The sequence below is a fragment of the Aspergillus pseudoviridinutans genome (assembly GCF_018340605.1).
Source record: "Aspergillus pseudoviridinutans IFM 55266 DNA, scaffold_4, whole genome shotgun sequence".
In the NCBI taxonomy this organism is placed as follows: Eukaryota; Fungi; Ascomycota; class Eurotiomycetes; order Eurotiales; family Aspergillaceae; genus Aspergillus; species Aspergillus pseudoviridinutans.
The window spans coordinates 1,472,679-1,490,233 of NW_025091284.1; the positions used below are offsets into that span (position 1 = coordinate 1,472,679).

The following is a 17,555-nucleotide window of genomic DNA, read 5'->3' on the forward strand; positions in this document are numbered from 1 at the left end:
TCGAGTATACGAATGTCAGACCGTGATCATGGGGGGTCTCACAGATAGTACATGTATTGGACGCATCATTAATTCCACCTTGAGGAAAAATGGTTGTAGAAATCCTTCTTAAAGCCTTACAGAATGCACGTCCAATCTTTCGTGGAATAAACTATGTCCAAGGCACATCTTGCGTTCGACTAACGCTCCTATGTCCAAACAAACGTGCTACAGCCGTTCTCGAAATCGCCAAGACCAATACACACTCAATCACTCTTTTCTGGCCCTGCCGCCAATGCCTTAGGGCAGGTCCATCATTGACCCGCGCATTAAATCGAGGACACCGTAATGTGCACGTTGTATGGTACTCCGTGTTGTATCTTGCTACAGAAAATTGCACAATGGTACGAGACTTCAGTGGAATCCCATGGAGACCTATACTGAATCCGTGCAAATCAGTTCGCGGACGATCTGCGAGGTGGCTTCAACTCCCTTTCTCAAGCCTTATGGCATGTCTGCCCTTTGCCGTCATCACTCCTGACAGGTGTCTCCTTTAGGGAATATCATGAGGCAGACGGCTGAACTACTCAAGTAGACTCTTCGGTTTTGGCACCATACTGGGTAACAAGCTTGCTACTGGCGCTACCCTTGGCGAACAGTCGAGTTAATAAGCCCCGCCCTCCTGTGATGCCAGAATCTTTATTGTCGGCAGCAGAGTTGGCATCAGGCGAGTCGTTCGGGATAGAGGTGGTGTCTAAAACGCGTTCCAAGGTAGACACAATGAGCGACTGATAAGTCCTCAGATCATCTTCGCTCAGTCTGCTATAGTAACCAGGCACGAAACCTCTGGTTACGTTCTGCTTCACCGTCCTGATCAAGCTCGAACGCACCTCCTCTATGAATTGACCGGTAGCAGCGTGACGCCTCTTCGCACGATGCTCGACTTTTTTGTTTATCACGTCCCTCATAGCATTGGCAAATTCGGTGACAGCGCTTGCACCGGCAGGCGTCAAGTATACCTGACTACCAGCTGCCACGGCAGCTGTCAGGCCGGCCACCGCTGACACACCCGCTTGGACGGTTTTAGCATAGTCATCGTCCTTGTTTTGCACATCATTGGCCACCGACATCAACGCGGCATGAATGATTACCAGTCGAATTGCATTCAATTCGAGATCGTTCTCAGCGTCTTGGACATCCGAGAGGAATGTGTATAGCTCTACCAACTTGCCGTGTTCCCCCGCAAGACGATAATAGTCACCTCTGTTGCTAGGCCGAATGTAGGCAATGAGCAAGTTTGTAGCTGCCGCTGAAAAATCTGACACATCCTGACGCTTCTTGAAAAGCTCCGTGATGAGATGACGGGTGGCTTCGACGCCAATAATATCACCAAGATCCTTGTTGCGAATTTCTTGCGACACTCGCATCGGATCGTTAAGGAAAATTTCCGTCGCCAAGGTTAACTGGCCCTTCAAGCGCATTGCCACTACGGCTGCAGTTACACCGTCCACAGTGCGACCAGGGATTATGCCGGACATGTTATACGAGATGAAGCGGCTAAACTTGTCCCATCTCCCTTCGGTGTTGAACGGCATGTTTGAGGCGTAAGTATGGATACTGTAGCGCCATGGTCGGAGACCGTTGTCAATCAAGTGTTTTAGTGCATCTGGCGATTGTGCGAATTCCTCAAGGTGGTCGCGAATTCGGAAGGTCCCTCTTTTGCTGGACGTCCAAGCTGTCCCTAGTCCTTCCTTCAACTTGTCCCAGTCTGAATTTAGCAGATCTCCTTGAACAATGTGCTTGTCCCTAGTGAAATATGGCCATTTTGTGGACAGGTAGCTGAGGCTGAACTTTTTAAATCCAAGGGTCCAACCGTCGGATCCCACGATGCCGTGCCTCTCGTAATTCTGGCCCTCACTTTGTAACTGGCAGCGTGTTGAGTATAAGTAGGGACTTAAATTGCGGTGCACGCTAGTTAAGCATTTGAGGGTGGTGAGCTGCTCATCCTCAGTCTTGACTTCTGGCGTGCCAAAAGCTTCCAAGACTTGGGCAACAAGGCCAGCAAACTGCTGCACACTTGCTATTTGGGCCAATAAAAGGGAGCTGTTTTGCTTGAAATCGTCCTGCATGCGGATGAGTTTTTCTCTGAACTCGTCATGCGACCGCAGAATGTTTAAAACTGTGGATAGTTCCAGTCGTGTTACTGTTAGGCGGGACTTGTTGGCGGCAATAACGCAGTCGTTAATGAAATGGGCATCAAGGGACTTTGCATTAATGACGTTATTCAGATGTTCTTCCGCCCCTCCAGCATTTTGAGTCGCAGCACGGAGTTGTTGTGTGCTGGCTGGTTGAAACCCTTCCAAAACAAGTCGAGCGGCTTGTGCTAGGGCGCGGAACGACTTTATTGTGAGTTCAAGCACTCCTTCAACATCATCGACAAATTTAACCAAATTTTTGTCAATCGGTTTACTGGCTCTTTTTGCTTGTTTCCTGTCTCGTTTTGCTTGTTTCCCGTCTCGTTTTGCTAGTTTTCTGTCTCGTTTTGCTTGTTTCCTGTCTCGTTTTGCTTGTTNGTCTCGTTTTGCTTGTTTCCTGTCTCGTTTTGCTTGTTTCCTGTCTCGTTTTGCTTGTTTCCTGTCTCGTTTTGCTTGTTTCCTGTCTCGTTTTGATTTTCCAACTTCAGACTGCAGAGTTTCGAAAGACTCAATCAGCGAGTCGACGACTGTTGAGGAGGTCGAGAGCCCATAGCCAATTTGGCGTAGAACGCTGTCAAGTAATTCGACCCCTGTATCATCAATAGTGACCGAGGGGATTCCTTTGTGGATCCCAGCCGGGACGTCCACATCACAACCACCATCACGAACTTTTATAACACACGAGCAATTATCAAGAATTTGCTGCAGTGCGTCAAAGGCGTCAACGGTTTCATTGGCGAGCGCGCCTACGCTGCCGCTCGGCCAAAACCCTCCAGACCGGAGGGCCAAGCCCAAACTCACATTATCGGGTCGCATATCCTCCAACGACCGTAAGCGTTTCACATCAAGCACCATCTGCTCTTTTTTTGGTGGGATAGTGACCTTGAATTTTTCGCACATGGCCGTACAAGCTTGGGCAAGAGTCTGGTCATTTGTTTGACGGACTAATCTCAGTTCACGTGTGAGGATGGCAAGCATCGTACCGATTGTCTTCATAGCGTCGAATTCTTTTGGGTGGGTTGGGTCCGGCTGCGCAATATCATTGTAGTAACCGTCAAGACCCTCTTGGTATGTACGCATAAAGTCGGTGGCAACTTGATGAATCTCGTGGATATCCTGCTCATCGGACAACGATTTCTCAAGGTAATCGATCCAGTTGTCAATTTCGGAAACGATGACCACAAATGTCTGTTTAGAACTCTGCCCCTGGCTGAGAAGCTCTGTCTTTGTCAAAATTTCGAAGGCTTGCATGGCAGCTTCCCCAACTACAGCGGTAGCATGCTCTCTTAACTCCAAGCCCAGCCTCGTCACGTCACGATGAGCCGTATCAAAGCCATTTACGTCGCCAGCCTCCAGTGCTTGTGCTGCATACGCCGCCTTTTCTGCCGCGAGAGCAGCTTTCCGGCTTACGGCGCTCAACGGTACTGCGATACGCGCATCTTGCGCCAGATGGTTGGCAGCAAATGCCGCATTCTTGGCCTTCTGAGCAAGTTGGCTGCCTTTATCTGTCGTGACCTTTGCCCCTAAAGTACGGTCGCGCAGGTCACGAAGAACTGCCTCATAGCCTGTGACGTTAACGAGAAGTCCGCTGTTGTCGCAGCCTATGCGCGCTATTCGTATATGGTTCTGTAGCATCTCGATGGTCTCCTGGAGATGTGCGGCTTCGGCAGTTGCCAAACTCTGGGACCTTTTGAGCTCGTCGCAATATCCCTTCATTGTGTTTTGAGCTATGTTAAGCTTTCGTTGTGCTTCATCTGCATCCTTTGCCTTGGTAAGAATGCCCACCATCGCAAATAAAGCGTCGTTTGTCGCCATGGCCATCTTCTGGACAGACTTTAGATTTGGGTTTCGAGGGGGGTCAAAATTGGTGACGTGGTTGTCCACGAAAACCGACAGCCTGCACTGGGCAAGGGTCATCATATCCTGCAATGTCTGGCCTGCGATACCGGTGGCAGTCTCGCGCATTCGGGCCACTTGATCGCGCATTCGCGCCACTTGATCGCGCCTTCGGAGTAATTGGTATTCAGGTAGGGTCAATTGATCGATAAATAGAGCATAGTCGATTTGTCGGTTGAGATTTCGAGGTTGAACCGCGAGGGCCTCGCGATCTTCCTCGACAGATCGCAAATCATGGATGCATTTTGCCCCCTCGAGGGGGACTCCTTTCACCCTGGCATCGAAAACTCCGAGATAAGCGTCAGCTTCGCGGGTATCGATTATCACCTTAACGGCTTTTGTTAACCTTCTGTCCCGACTATTTGAATTTTGCACCGAGTTCAGCCGATCTTGAATGCTTTGTATGAGGCTATCGAGATGCGCTGCCATTTCAGTCAAAGGAACTGTCCTGAATAGAAAAAGTGGATCTTTGATTAAGATGTGTTGTTTTAGTGCCGCCCTGCCAAGTAGAAGGGAGATGTGACTTGACGAAACGGCAGCTACTGAGATTCTGAGTCTCCCAAACACAATATAAATTGTACGTGTCTTGTCATTATTATGACAAAAGTGTGATCCTAAGATCTTGGACAAAGTATCCTTCGGAGCCCTGGTCTTAATTCAAGTGAGGATTCTAACATCATATCGCCCAAGTATCCTTGGGTTGGAACTTCTAGATCGTGATCGATCCGCAGAGATGGGACAAGTCTGAATCAACCTTACGCATCGCCCGTACAATGCAGTGGCTGGGTATCCCAAAGCAACGCCCTATAAGGTGATCTGGTGATCTAGCTTAAACTAAGAGCCCTCCTAAAAAGTTACCGCGATTCTAATATTTCCGAGATTGCTCATTTGCTGCCTGCGACATTTATTATTTAATGAGGAGGAGCACATGGCCATGCTTGTCTGGATACCATGTGGGGCTAATTATTTGCAGCGTGGTCGAGACCAGGCTTTTATCCGTTTGCAGTACTGTAACCGACCAACAAGCAGATAGAGCCTTGAATGAAATTTTGAGACACAGAACTCTAATACAGTACAGGATATATGGCTGCATGCCTGGGAACTGGGCGTACCTGTGTATATTGGTCAAGGCGATTTCGAGACCAACTGTATGGCTTATCGTCTGGAAATTGCCTACTCCAGCTCTGCTCACTCCTTCCTCTTCGCCTGCAAATACGCCTCCTGGCTCTGCTTCACCAGCCTCCGCTTCTCCGCAGCTTCCTCCTCAGTCGGTTTTGTCGGCAGGATTCCCGGCGCCGGATGGAATAGAACTTCTCGACTTGTAACCTTTGTACCGTCCACATCACGGAAGCCCTCTTTTTGGATTATCTCGGGAGGGAAACGAGCCAGAGCATTCTTGATCTGCTCGGGGTTCAGGCCGCGCGCGTCGAGGACCTCGTAGTCGGCTGAGAGGGTACGCAGGACGCCGTCCCTGCCAAGGTGGGTGATTCCCCCGCCTGAGGGATCGCACTTCATGTCTTTGACGAAGTCGGGGAGGATCTGGATTATCAGTTAGCTTGTGTACTGGATACTAGGCTTACCATGGTAGGGCTGGTGCATCTCGCTCAGACTTTTGCTTACCTTGCAGCTCATGTTGAAGTTCAGTATAGTATCAGTGTCAGAATCGGTATGTTTGGTGACTAGTGTTATCTCAACGGATGTCAATTTCATTGATATATTTCTCAATGAGCCTTGCCAAGCAAGAGCGAGAGGCTGTTGCCTACTTCTTGAGGCCTGTAGTTTGGTTGGGTGGCGATTTTGGCCTAAACTAGGTGGTTCACAAAGATTAACTAACTAGGTAGTCAAGCACTAAGTCCGCCTGTAATAACACTATTCCAAGGATCAAGCACAGCCTCGTGGGTTCACAGTCCCACATTCCTGTCATCTGTGGGTGCACTGGGGCTATGACTAGCCCAACGCTTAGCCCCGGCGTCCTGCAGTTGGCTTGGGCCCATCCTTGTTATATTCCTAGTATAGCTTCCTAAGTTATTTATAACCCTGTTAGAGGCATCCAGTAAGCCTTAAAGACATATATATGGAATCTGGGCATGATTGACCATAGGGGGTCAATCATAGGAGGTCTTTTGCCTCAGTGGTTAACCTTTTGCAGCCCAGCGCAAGGTTCTCACATTTTACCGGTATTTGAGGGATGGATCACAGTCACTTTGTCAAGTCCACAATCGAGCAGATTCTAGAGACACGGTTTTACCAGGATGGTTGGACCTCATACATTTTTCCAGATGGCCCAAGGTCAGGCTTCAGGAAAGTTTAGGACACTCGTACATCAATATACAGCCTTGAGATAGTCCCAGCTCGCCCTTGACTATGTGGCTTTATCATAACTTCGTGCCTACTTATTCCGAAGGTACTCCCACCCTATGGTGAACAATCACATTAAATCGCTAAAGACATGAGCAACATTTTCTTGGTAAAAGTTCCATGTCTAACAGGACAAGTTCTTCGCGTAAGTCTTCCAAACTAGTGTATGCTGTTCGAATTCATTCAGCGCCGGTCTCTTTCGTTGTGTTCCCGGCTTTACGCCCCCGATAAAATACTCAGCGAATTTTCTAGCCCGGAGACACTGTTGGATGACTTTAGCCTTTGCTGCCCAGCATTGAGAGGGACAGACTGTGAAGGTTTAGTTCTCAAAGTCAAGTAAGGGCGGAGAGGGGGGAGACAAGCAACTATCAGCCCTGTAAGAATGTCAAGTGCACACCACAGTTCAAGCGTCGTAGTTGGGACATTTGGGTATGTAATGAGAACAATAATAAACCTCCCTAGGCAGGCACCTATACTGAAAATTCCGAACCCAAATGTGACGTAAAGAGCAATCTTTCTCTTTCAGGATAGCCGGAGAATGCGTAGAATAAAAAATGGCAAGCAGAAAACAAATATCGGAGGAGAAGTGAAGAGCCCAAGTGGAAGTCCAGATGATAAACGAGTTTTTGGCGCTGCAAAGGCCATGATTATTCCTAGCATCTGTCAAATACCATTGTAGAAGGCGTGCTTGATTAATGATTCTCTACTTACTCGCTCGGTGCTTTTGGCAGACAGATTAGAAGGACAATCAGAACTGATATAATATATGACACTATCGAGAAGATAGCAACAGTCCAGAGAGAATATTGGAATGTCCTCAGTGCAGAAGGGAATATATGATTAAAAAAAGAGAGAAGGGCGGCTTTATTAAGATACTGTACCATAAAGAGTGGAAACCATGGCATGAACGCTATCTATTAAGATGTTAGATGCGCTGTTGGATTCCGTATCATGTAAATAACATTTACCTTCATCGTCAACTCGGTATCGGGTGTGTGGGACTGGAAGTCAACCCAAGTAGTTGCTGGATTTAACCATCCTAACTTCTTTAATCGAATGTCAAGCACTGCCCCCCATATGCCGCATAACCATGCAAGACATATACAATAGTCGCTTAGTAGGGGCCTTTTCAGCTGAATGTGTAGCCTAAGGTAAAGACGAGCGAGAACCAGAGCGAGACAAACCCCCAGTAACGCCCACTCCACGGCCTAAAAGCGGTCAAAATCAAGCAAGTAGATTCAAGGTTTATCTGGGCTTAACGTACAATGACCGTCTCAGAACTAACTGCGCCCATCGAGTCAAGGAAGGGTCGTCTTGTGCAGGTAGCTTAACCATGGGGATTTGACCTCCATGTGCAACTTTCGAAGAGCGCCAGGCTGTTGTGTTTGTCAGCGAGGGAATAGCAACGCCGTTCTAGGCAAGCAGCCCACAGCCCACAAGTGAGAGAAATGGCAATAGGGTTGGTTCAATTTTGACACTGTATAAATTTTTTGAGAATGAATGTGTTGTTGAGCTTCTACGGGAGGAGAATCACTTTTCCTTTTGGTTCTGACGCCGATTTCGTCAAGCACTTCTAAAAGTTAAACCTTCCAATTATGAGGTGGCGCTCGCCCTTCGGGCCCCGCGGCTCCGCGGAGCCGACAGTCAACCACGTACGCTGGAGAAGAGGCCACAATAAGAGCTTTCTCGCTAACTCCCTTTGGGTTTAATAATACGCGCTCTACAATATTCATTGACTCTGATTTTAAATCCGAAAATGCGCTAAGATTGGACTGGTCCATTGTTATGGGTTAACTGGGAAGTCCCGAATCCGTCGCCGGGAACGCAATCAGGCGGATGACATCGGCAGGGCTCTGTAATCACAATTAACCCAGGGGCCACCCAGTCAGGCGCTACAGATCATTTGTCACATAATTGTTCAAACAAACAAGAAAAACACAATCTTCACTATGATAAGATTCACTTCATCATCCCCTAAAAATTATGTATAGAAGCCAGCTAATCATGCTATCCTTGACATTATACTTCACGCACGGCAAAGGATGAACTCCTCAAAGCAGACCAAGTGTACACTTCAGAGCTATTTAATGCGGCATCAAGAAATTCAAGAAATAATCTGGCCTTGGATTCCTAAACATATTGGCACCCAGTACATTCTACCTGCGAGCCACTGAGTTGATTAAGTGCCGATCCGTCCAACAACGAGATGGAACCTTGTTCTCCCTATGCGATATGCTCCCACGTGATACAGCTTTCCTAGAGCATCTTCTTTAGCCACTCCTTCAATGCTTTCCCTTGCTTCGTCTCAATCTTCGATCCGACATAAAGATCAAACACCGGCGCGACATGAGCCTCGCGTTCTCCGATAAACAGCTCTACCGAAGGAAAAGCCATCTTTTTGCAGTTAGTCCATCTGGTTCTGTATCTCATAGAACTTGAAACGGGTGCAATACCTGGACTTTTGCCACAAAACCTTCAATCATAGACCTCATAATCTCATTACCTCCTCCCAGGACCAGTATCTCTTTGACCAGCAGGTTTTCGAACCAGCTAGACGGAGCATTGGACGGATCACTGTAGTAGTCTCTCTCGGCGTCGCCAAGATATGCACTTGACCACGGACCTGCAACTTGCGTCGTGATCAAATCCCCGATGTTGTTGAATACCCCAACAGGGTTAGCATCCAGAGAAGTCCAGGGCGAGATCAGCATGACGCCGGCTAGTGGCTCCTCCAGATTCAGGGCCGGGATGGCAGGATGAGGATGAGAAAGGTGCGACAGCAAACCTACGGCCAGGTTTCCCCCAGCAGAGTCTCCGCCAACGAACACGTCCAGTGGGCTGCGGTGTGTTTGCATCACAATATACCGTAATGCCTCAACCGCCTGACTCAGTTGTTTTGGGTACCGTGCATGTGGGGCCAGAGTGTAGGAGAGCGCAAAAACTGCTAGGTCATGGCTAGAAGCTCCAGTAGACTGGACCAATTGTTCGAAGAACTTGAAGTAGCCCATGTTGGCTGGTAAACAGAATCCGCCTCCTGGATTCGGGTTCGCATCACTGCAGCCAAAGGGGAGGGGGAAGGACTATTTCACAACATTGATATACGTACCGTGATACCAGACAAGCACTTTCTTCGCATTTTTATTCCCAAGCCAGTGACCTTTGGCATCGTTGCCCAAATCCACGCTCTGAGGAGTCTGCCGCGCCGACTGCATATATTGCAGGTAGGTGGCCTCTGTCGACGGGGAAACTAGTCTATCGCAGTTTAGCAACTTCACTCCGACGGTAAGGAAATGCATACTGTAGTTGAAGCGGCGACAGGCGAGCTGTCGCCTTCCGCAAAATGGCGTAGGCGATATGAAGGTGGAGGCTCGGTGCCCCCTTCTTACCTCGAACAAGGCCTGAAAAGAGCGATATAAAACCAACAGACAAGATTGAGACAAGTGCGGGGAGCATATCAATCTTCTGTATGAGAGACAGCCGCGTTGCGGAGGCAGCTGGCTTTGCAGCTCTGGACATCTTGCGTTTTTGATTCTTTCCTCCAAGCTAATCGTAAAAGCTAAAAGAATATTTCCTGCTGGTACATTGAAACAAGAACCTCCTTCATGGCATAGCATGTATGTTATTAGGAAAAGAGGCTATGGTTACAACCTCAGTCCTTATCTAGAATCAGACGGCCCTTTATTATTTCCGCAATTGATGACGGGGCAGAATACTTTACTTACTGGAGACCCAAACGCTATGACACCCGATGAGACTGCGGCTGGGTTTGCGGATTTACGATGGTTTTGCCGGCGGTTCTACTGCCTATTCCGCAGCGGCAGCGGCAGCGCATTGAGTTTTGAGTCGTGCATCATCGCTATTCTTTGATCCCTTGCGGAATCACGAGATGGAGGAACCGAATTAAAGGTTCGGCAGCGAGTTAATCGTGCGGAAGCGCCTGCCCTTGGGGATCCGCAATATACTGGCACGCAGCGTTTTCCTTTTCGGATCGTTCTGTGGGGAAGTAATCCTCATTTGCAGAGAAAGTCTCTCATTTGCTTGGCAAACACTAACTTGTATAACAGCCTTCGCAGATATGATTGGCAATAGAACATCCCTCTCGGCTTTCTACCAACAGAAATGAACTAAACAAAACCCGCTAAAGACATTTTCCCAGTTATCCTGTCCCGAATGGCTATCATGAGACTCGGGTTAGAAGTTAAAAATCCATCTTCGAATGCATCTTGAACTTCGATCCTGAAGACGTTATACTCCAGTAGTGACTGAGTAATCAGCAGTGGCATAGGTTTCAGCGCCTCAGGGCAGCTCTCAACCCATGACTTTTTCAGGGGCAACCTCCCGTTGAAAGTCGCTATCAAGCGCATCATACTCCGCAATCTTGCGCTGTTATCAAAATATGGTCTACTAAATTGCCGCACTCTCGTATAGACGGCAGAAGATTATGTTATTGGAGACATGGAATTGTGTGAGGCAACGGTTTCGTTGTTCAGATTGATAGCCACAGGTCCGTCCGCTTGGTATGGATGTGGGGCTGGATTCGAGATGAGATAAAGACAAGGCAGGATCTCGAAGCATGACACGGATCCTTTGTTCTGAATCATCCGTTGGCGGAGGGCGTGGCAACAAGAACTCTAAATTGATACTACCGAAGTCGACTCCTTCGACGAATTAGCGGTGACTCGCTGCTTGGACGTGGAGGTCGATGAATTGGGAACGACCGGGGTTCCCAGACCCTCTGCGACGTGCTCTTCGAGAGTTCATGATGGACTCCTCTCCCGGGATCGATGAGGAGACGGGACGTGTACGCCCGGAGCCGAATGTCCGGGAGTTCAAAGGTTGTAAACTGCGTGGTGCTTTGTACGGCGTAGTTTCCGCAGGACAATCGAAGATTCCTACTAAAGTACGTCTCTGTCTCCGCAAGAATGTTTCCCAGGCCGTGAATCGCTGCCAGCTTCAAAGGAGTCTGGTATACCCCGTGCGTCTGGGTGGCCAGAGGAGTTGCCCAACCCGACAGCAGCTGCGGTTCCGCAATGGGCGGACCGGATGCCGGGATATGCCATTGACCGGTTGGAAAGGGTAAGGGAAAGCGCGGGGTAGGGTGCAGAGATGATAACCGGAAGCTTGATGCAAAGTTTATCTCTCTAGCTGCATATAACCGTCCTGGAAAGCTGATTTAGGATGACAACTATAACTGCCAGGCCAGCGGCTAACTACGTACTCGGCTCTGTCTGAAGCACCCAATACCGATTCATTCCTGCCTCTTTTGATCTCTTGTTCAAATTTGCAATATGCCAGACTGCCCTGAAAAGATCCACGATCAGGAACCACTTCCCTGGGCAGATTTACAGTCCCTAGATGCCGCTTCCTTGGAGCTTGATTTTCCAGATGGAGGATGCAAAGCCTGGCTCACAGTGGCCGGTGGCATGCTGGCGCAGATATCAAGCATTGGATTTTTGAGCGCCTTCTCCGTGTTTCAGAGCTATTATAGCCAGGTCACACTTCCCAACTCGAGCGCCAGTGATATCTCCTGGATTGGCAGCCTGCAGATTTTTGGTTGCTTCTTCCTGGGATTATGGGCCGGCAGGCTGTCCGACAAGCGAGGGCCCAAGGTGCCTCTCGGCTTGGGCACGTTTTTCATGGTCTTTGGAACGATGATGGCGTCGATTTCATCCTCGTATTATCAATTAGTCCTTTCTCAAGGGGTCTGCTGCGCCATCGGTTTTGGGCTGGTGTTCACCCCAGCCCTGGCGGTTCAATCTCAATGGTTCCTAAGAAAACGCGGATTCGTCGTCGGTCTGGTCATGTCCGGCCAAAATATCGGTGGTGAGTGAAATTTTTCCGACTAAGTTCTTTTGGTACCGCAAACAAAAAGCCATTGCTAAATACACCCATTCTTTTAGGCGTCATCTGGCCAATCGTCGTGGACAGGCTCATCAACACTTGCAGAGTTTCACTGGGTTGGACCCTGCGAGCCATTGGCTTCATGCAACTTTTCCTTATGGTGGCCGCCACATTGATGGTTCACCCACGATTTCCTAAGCTTCCTCGAGAGCCCATTCCAGTGAAACAATTCCTGACCGATAAACGAACCCTCCTTTTTACGTGCTCCACGTTGGTATTCTTCTTTGGGATCTACATTCCTTATGTGTGTACTCGGATGCTCGATTTCAATTACGTTGAACTAACTTTCTCTCATGTAAAGTTTTACATCACTCCCTACGCTATGCAATGGGGTGCGTCTCTCAACTTAGCGTTCTACATGCCTTCGATCTTGAACGCTGGCGCTTTTTTTGGTTGCTACATTCTCGGCGTTGCATCCGACCACGGGCTGGGCCCCTTTAATGCACTTACAGCGGTAGCCATCAGCTGCGCTTTCACGGCCTTTAGCTGGATTGCAGCGAAGCATAATGCAGGTATTATTGGATGGAGTATCATTTACGGATTCCTCTCGGGCGCCCTCCAAGCGCTTTTTTCGCCATGCGTCTCCCACTTGGCACCAAAGCCAGGATTGATCGGTACATGGAACGGTAAGCCTATAGTCCATTTGTGGGGCTCTAAGCATTCCAGAAGTTTAACTGTGCCCTAACTTCATTTGAATAGGACTCTGTATCAGCATAGTTTCATTTGCTGTTCTCGGCATGGGACCAATCGCTGGAAAGCTGTTGGACAATACGGGTGACACCAACTATCTCCCCATGCAACTGTTTACTGGAGTATTCTTGGTTTCGGCTAGCTGTCTGTATCTTATTACCCGCCTTCTCGTTTCTCGGAAGGCTGTCGCTTGACCGAGACAGCAAGTGATCACCCGCCGGCCACGTTGACAATTACGTCCAATATTTTACTAGCTTAGTATCTCAAGACGTTCATGTCATACTCGCTCCACTTTGGTTATCAGGAAAGATTAGATGTGATGAGAAACTACAGACGATATCTCATGTTCAGCCTTATAGCACAGGGTCACGGGGCCAAGAAAATGAAACAGTGAAACCAAACAATGATTGAAAGCGCGTGCACAGATTACATGTTTCTATACACTCTTCTATGACGCTGCGCGTGAGCTCTTAGACACGTTAACGAAAAGCGTATGGCATGGTTACATACTGATCAACTGTGCAATAAGGTTTGCTGGCCTGTTCCATGATCCATTCCTGGGCAGCCCTAGTCAACGCCCTGCCGGACCTTAGCTACTCAGAACACAAGGCCAATGATCATACAGAATCAGGGATTGACAACGTCATTTTTGTTACTTGTTAGATCCTATCTGGAAGTGACGAGTATAGTATGCTAATGAAATGGGAAAAGATGTGTAGACAGAACTGATCGAAAGCCAAACATACCGCCTCACTGCGGCGCCAATACCAATTCAGATATAGTCTCTTCAATATTGCACTCATTTTACAGTCGTGATTTGGCTTCAGCGCCAACCTCAAGCAGATGAGCGAGCTCATTCTGCGGGATACCTACACGGATAAGAGATTTGTAGAAGGCCTGGGGTTCAACCCAGTCCTCGGGGGCAAAAACCCCGCTAAGCTTGGAACTATCCTCTAGTGCCTGAATCATAAACGCGGAACAAGCACCCCCAGTGATAGCAGCCATATTTTTGAAAAGGACAGAGCCCTCACCACACGGGCCTGTGCGCTTCGTTTGAACGACCGGCATGCCATTGCGAGTACCAGCGACCCGCACAGTTAGGCCTGCGCAGTACGGTCCGATCTTCCCGCGAGCAGAGTCAAGAAGGAAGCTGAGCACATCTCCAGAGGTACATTCACCTGTCTTAATCTGGTCAAGCATTCCGCAGATAGCGTGGCGCCATGGTCCAAGGGCGCTGGCGGTGTGGGCGATGATCTGCCACAGCTCCTTGAGTGAGATGTCGCCGCCACGGAAGTATCCAGTGGCCTCACCCATAGCGGCCTGCCAGCCCTCCATGGGGGTAGGGTTGTTAATCAGATTCAGCAGGAAACCAACGGCCTCATCAAGAGTGATTTGTTGGCTCCGCACAGCGACACCGAGGCCCCGGGCAACGCCATTAAATGGTGCAGGGTGCAGGCCACCAAGGCAGCGGATGCGGCCGGCGTTGGGAAAGAGGCGTGGGAGGGTCACAGGCTCGGGGTGGGCCGTTTCGTGGAGGAGCGTCTCTCCGTGGTCACCATACATTGGGGCATAACCGGTCTCAACCCACGATTCATTGACAATGGCTTTTCCATTCGCCCAGGTAAGGCAGGGGCCGGCAGCAATGTGCATCAGGTGCTCGAGAACGGCCTTCCCAATACCAGGTCGCTCGTCACCAACTAGCCAGCAAACATCAATCGAATCCACCTTCTCAATTCCCTGGGCAGCATCGACGGCCATTACATTCGTCATTCCGGGCGAGGCACCGCAGCCAATAAAGCACGGCACGCCGGCGGCCTTTGCCTTCTCGTGCAAGGCGAGAGCTGCAGTCGTGCTCTCCACATCATCATCGAAATCGAGGTAAGGAACTCTGTTCTCAAGACAGGCTGTGAGCACGGGTTCGCTGGTCTTGGCATATGGACCGGCGCCGAGGACGACAAGCGACGCGCCATCGGTGGCGGCGAGTAGTGCAGGACGATCATAGAGATCCAGCTTCAGAACAGTTGCCCGTCCCACAGGGAGTGTAGCCTCCAGCGGCGCAATGGCAGCCACATTAATGTCGGCGAGGACGAGCGGGATGTCCGTGGCTGCCGCGAAGCGCTCGACGGCAATACGGCACATCTCGCCAGCCGCCCCGATGAAGACGACCCGCTTAGGCTTGGAGAAGAGGTTATTCATAGTGAATAATGGTTTGTAACAGGACCAGGTAATAATTGAAGACTTTTGGCAAGGAAGAGGTGTTTAGGCAGGACCGACAAGCAAAAATAGGCCTGCGTCGTTGGTTTTATATCCGACCCCATCGACAATGGGCCTCCCCGAGCAACTGTTCTTCCCTAGTATGGCACAAATAGCGGCTGCCGCAAATTCACAGATCTTACCCCACACATCCATGTTATGTTCGAAGCGACCACCACGACTTTCCGGCATGAATCCTTCCGCGTGTGTGGGCGCTTCCGTGGTAATACAAATGTGACGAGTTTCTATTGTTCAGCGGCTCCGCTGTACGCAGCGCCCCGCAAATCAGTCCGATTCCGCGGGTCCGTAAATTCAATATGAGGTTGATCAGATGGTCAAAGTACGTATTGAAATGGAATATCTCTATCTCATAACTTGACCGGAGTTCACTAACTGTCAGTCCTTTCCCAACGCTGTTATGGAGATGGTTGCCTTCCGCATTGTGGTTTAAATCTGGTTCTTGGATTCCAACTTTCGTACCTGAAAAGGCCCTTGGAAAGGCAAGTTCAGTTTCTCATTTTCCTACATTCCCAGGATAGACATTACCGTCGAGCGGAAGGGTCGACCCGTACATCACCAAACAAGTGACATTGAAGACCGGACCGCCCCTTCAAATTGGTAGGCTCGGTGAAAGCCACAGACGAACACTTCCTTTTTCGTGAGAGAAAAAGAACAAAAAAGAGCTGTTACGATGGATGCAAAGCAGCAAGACGTGGATTACGATGTCATCATCATCGGCGCTGGGATCTCCGGCATCAACTTTGCCTACCGCTTGCAAGAACGCAATCCGGAATTGAGCTATTGCATCTTGGAGGAACGCCATGAAATTGGGGGCACATGGAGTTTGTTTCAATACCCTGGTGAGCTCGAGTCAGCGGAGGATCTTCCTCAAAAACCGATCACTAATTTCGCTCCCCCAGGCATCCGATCAGATTCAGATCTGTTCACTTTTGGGTTCTCATGGCGGCCCTGGACGAAGACGCACTCGATCGCGCACGGTTCGTTGATTGCCGAATACGTGCGAAACTGCGCAGCAGAAGAAGGCATCGACAAGAAGATTAAATTTCACCATCGAGTAAATCAGATGTCCTGGTCTACCGAGCTCAAGACCTGGAGTCTGGATCTGACCGTGGACAAAACAACTTCCTGCAACCTCCAGAGCCGGTTCATCCTCTTGGGGACGGGGTACTACGACTATCACCAAGCGCTTCCAGCTGATATTCCCGGAATTCAGAATTTCACGGGAACACTGGTACACCCACAGTACTGGCCTGAGGATCTTGACTACAAGGACAAGGAGGTCGTTATCATCGGCTCTGGTGCGACAGCCATAACATTGCTTCCGAACATTGCAAAGGAGGCAAGGCATGTGACGATGCTGCAACGCTCCCCAAGCTATATTCTGTCAGTCTCGAGCGAGGACGTCGTCGAGAAATTGATTCGACTTCTGCTCCCAAAGGTGTTGGCCGTGAAACTCATTCGATTCAAATGGATTTTTGTCCCACTTGTGTTGGTGAATTTCTGCCGGCGTTTTCCTCGTCTGGCTCGGAAATTGCTGATGGTATTAACCGCCAGAGAACTCCCCAGACACATGTCCTTGAAACCCAACTTCGCGCCCAATTATAAGCCCTGGGAGCAGCGGCTGTGTATGTGCCCAGAGTCCGATTTCTATGAAAGCATTCGGAACGGCAAAGCTGACGTGAGAACGGGGGTGATTGAGAATGTTACCGGTACGAGTATTCGCCTCAAATCAGGTGACGAGCTGCATCCCGACATCATTGTCACGGCCACTGGCCTCAAGTTGTGCATCGCTGGTGGCATTAAGATCTTTGTCGACGGCTTACAGTACCACATTGGCGACAACTACCTCTGGAAGTTTGCGATGATGGATAACCTTCCGAACGCTGTGTTTGCATTCGGTTATATTGACGCTAGCTGGACTCTCGGGGCCGATGTCACTGCTAAATTGGCATGCCGGTTGCTAAGGAAGATGAAGAAGGACTGCGCTACGATGGTGGTGCCACGAATGGGTGCCGAGGAAAAGAAGAAAATCAAAAAATTGCCGTTCCTAGACTTGAAGTCTACCTATGTCCGAGAAGCGCAGAACACCCTGCCACATGTGGGTGACCGCTCTGTCTGGCAGCCAAGGTCTTACTATTGGAGGGATCTTACCGTGGCCCTGTACGGGAGCCTTCAGAGAGGCTTGGAGTGGACATGAGCGTGCGCTTGCTTTCGGGAGCCGATATGTTCGTACAGTCTGTTTTCAAGTGATTTTTTCCTTCA

General features: G+C 49.5%; 7 protein-coding genes across 7 annotated transcripts; 3 read left to right on the forward strand and 4 right to left on the reverse strand.

The window, feature by feature from the left end:
- Positions 1 to 566: 566 nt before the first annotated feature.
- Positions 567 to 4,499, reverse strand: Asppvi_005949 (uncharacterized protein; the record flags this gene model as incomplete). Its single annotated transcript, XM_043301858.1, has 1 exon — positions 567 to 4,499. The coding sequence occupies one exon, from the start codon at positions 4,497 to 4,499 to the stop codon at positions 567 to 569; it is 3,933 nt and encodes a 1,310-aa protein (XP_043157793.1).
- A 759-nt stretch (positions 4,500 to 5,258) lies between these two features.
- On the reverse strand, positions 5,259 to 5,702 carry Asppvi_005950 (uncharacterized protein; the record flags this gene model as incomplete). Its single annotated transcript, XM_043301859.1, has 2 exons — positions 5,259 to 5,609; positions 5,691 to 5,702. 2 exons carry the CDS (start codon positions 5,700 to 5,702, stop codon positions 5,259 to 5,261), a joined length of 363 nt encoding a protein of 120 aa, XP_043157794.1.
- Positions 5,703 to 8,684: 2,982 nt separating this feature from the next.
- Asppvi_005951 (alpha/beta hydrolase) lies at positions 8,685 to 9,944 on the reverse strand (the record flags this gene model as incomplete). The annotated part of the gene is made up of 4 exons (XM_043301860.1): positions 8,685 to 8,822; positions 8,882 to 9,462; positions 9,535 to 9,680; positions 9,727 to 9,944. 4 exons carry the CDS (start codon positions 9,942 to 9,944, stop codon positions 8,685 to 8,687), a joined length of 1,083 nt encoding a protein of 360 aa, XP_043157795.1.
- A 1,186-nt stretch (positions 9,945 to 11,130) lies between these two features.
- Positions 11,131 to 11,508, forward strand: Asppvi_005952 (uncharacterized protein; the record flags this gene model as incomplete). The annotated part of the gene is made up of 1 exon (XM_043301861.1): positions 11,131 to 11,508. The coding sequence occupies one exon, from the start codon at positions 11,131 to 11,133 to the stop codon at positions 11,506 to 11,508; it is 378 nt and encodes a 125-aa protein (XP_043157796.1).
- Positions 11,509 to 11,716: 208 nt separating this feature from the next.
- Positions 11,717 to 13,213, forward strand: Asppvi_005953 (uncharacterized protein; the record flags this gene model as incomplete). Its single annotated transcript, XM_043301862.1, has 4 exons — positions 11,717 to 12,251; positions 12,329 to 12,573; positions 12,631 to 12,955; positions 13,029 to 13,213. 4 exons carry the CDS (start codon positions 11,717 to 11,719, stop codon positions 13,211 to 13,213), a joined length of 1,290 nt encoding a protein of 429 aa, XP_043157797.1.
- Positions 13,214 to 13,823: 610 nt separating this feature from the next.
- Positions 13,824 to 15,215, reverse strand: Asppvi_005954 (saccharopine dehydrogenase family protein; the record flags this gene model as incomplete). The annotated part of the gene is made up of 1 exon (XM_043301863.1): positions 13,824 to 15,215. The coding sequence occupies one exon, from the start codon at positions 15,213 to 15,215 to the stop codon at positions 13,824 to 13,826; it is 1,392 nt and encodes a 463-aa protein (XP_043157798.1).
- A 748-nt stretch (positions 15,216 to 15,963) lies between these two features.
- On the forward strand, positions 15,964 to 17,490 carry Asppvi_005955 (flavin-containing monooxygenase; the record flags this gene model as incomplete). The annotated part of the gene is made up of 1 exon (XM_043301864.1): positions 15,964 to 17,490. One exon carries the CDS (start codon positions 15,964 to 15,966, stop codon positions 17,488 to 17,490), a length of 1,527 nt encoding a protein of 508 aa, XP_043157799.1.
- Between the last annotated feature and the right edge of the window lie 65 nt (positions 17,491 to 17,555).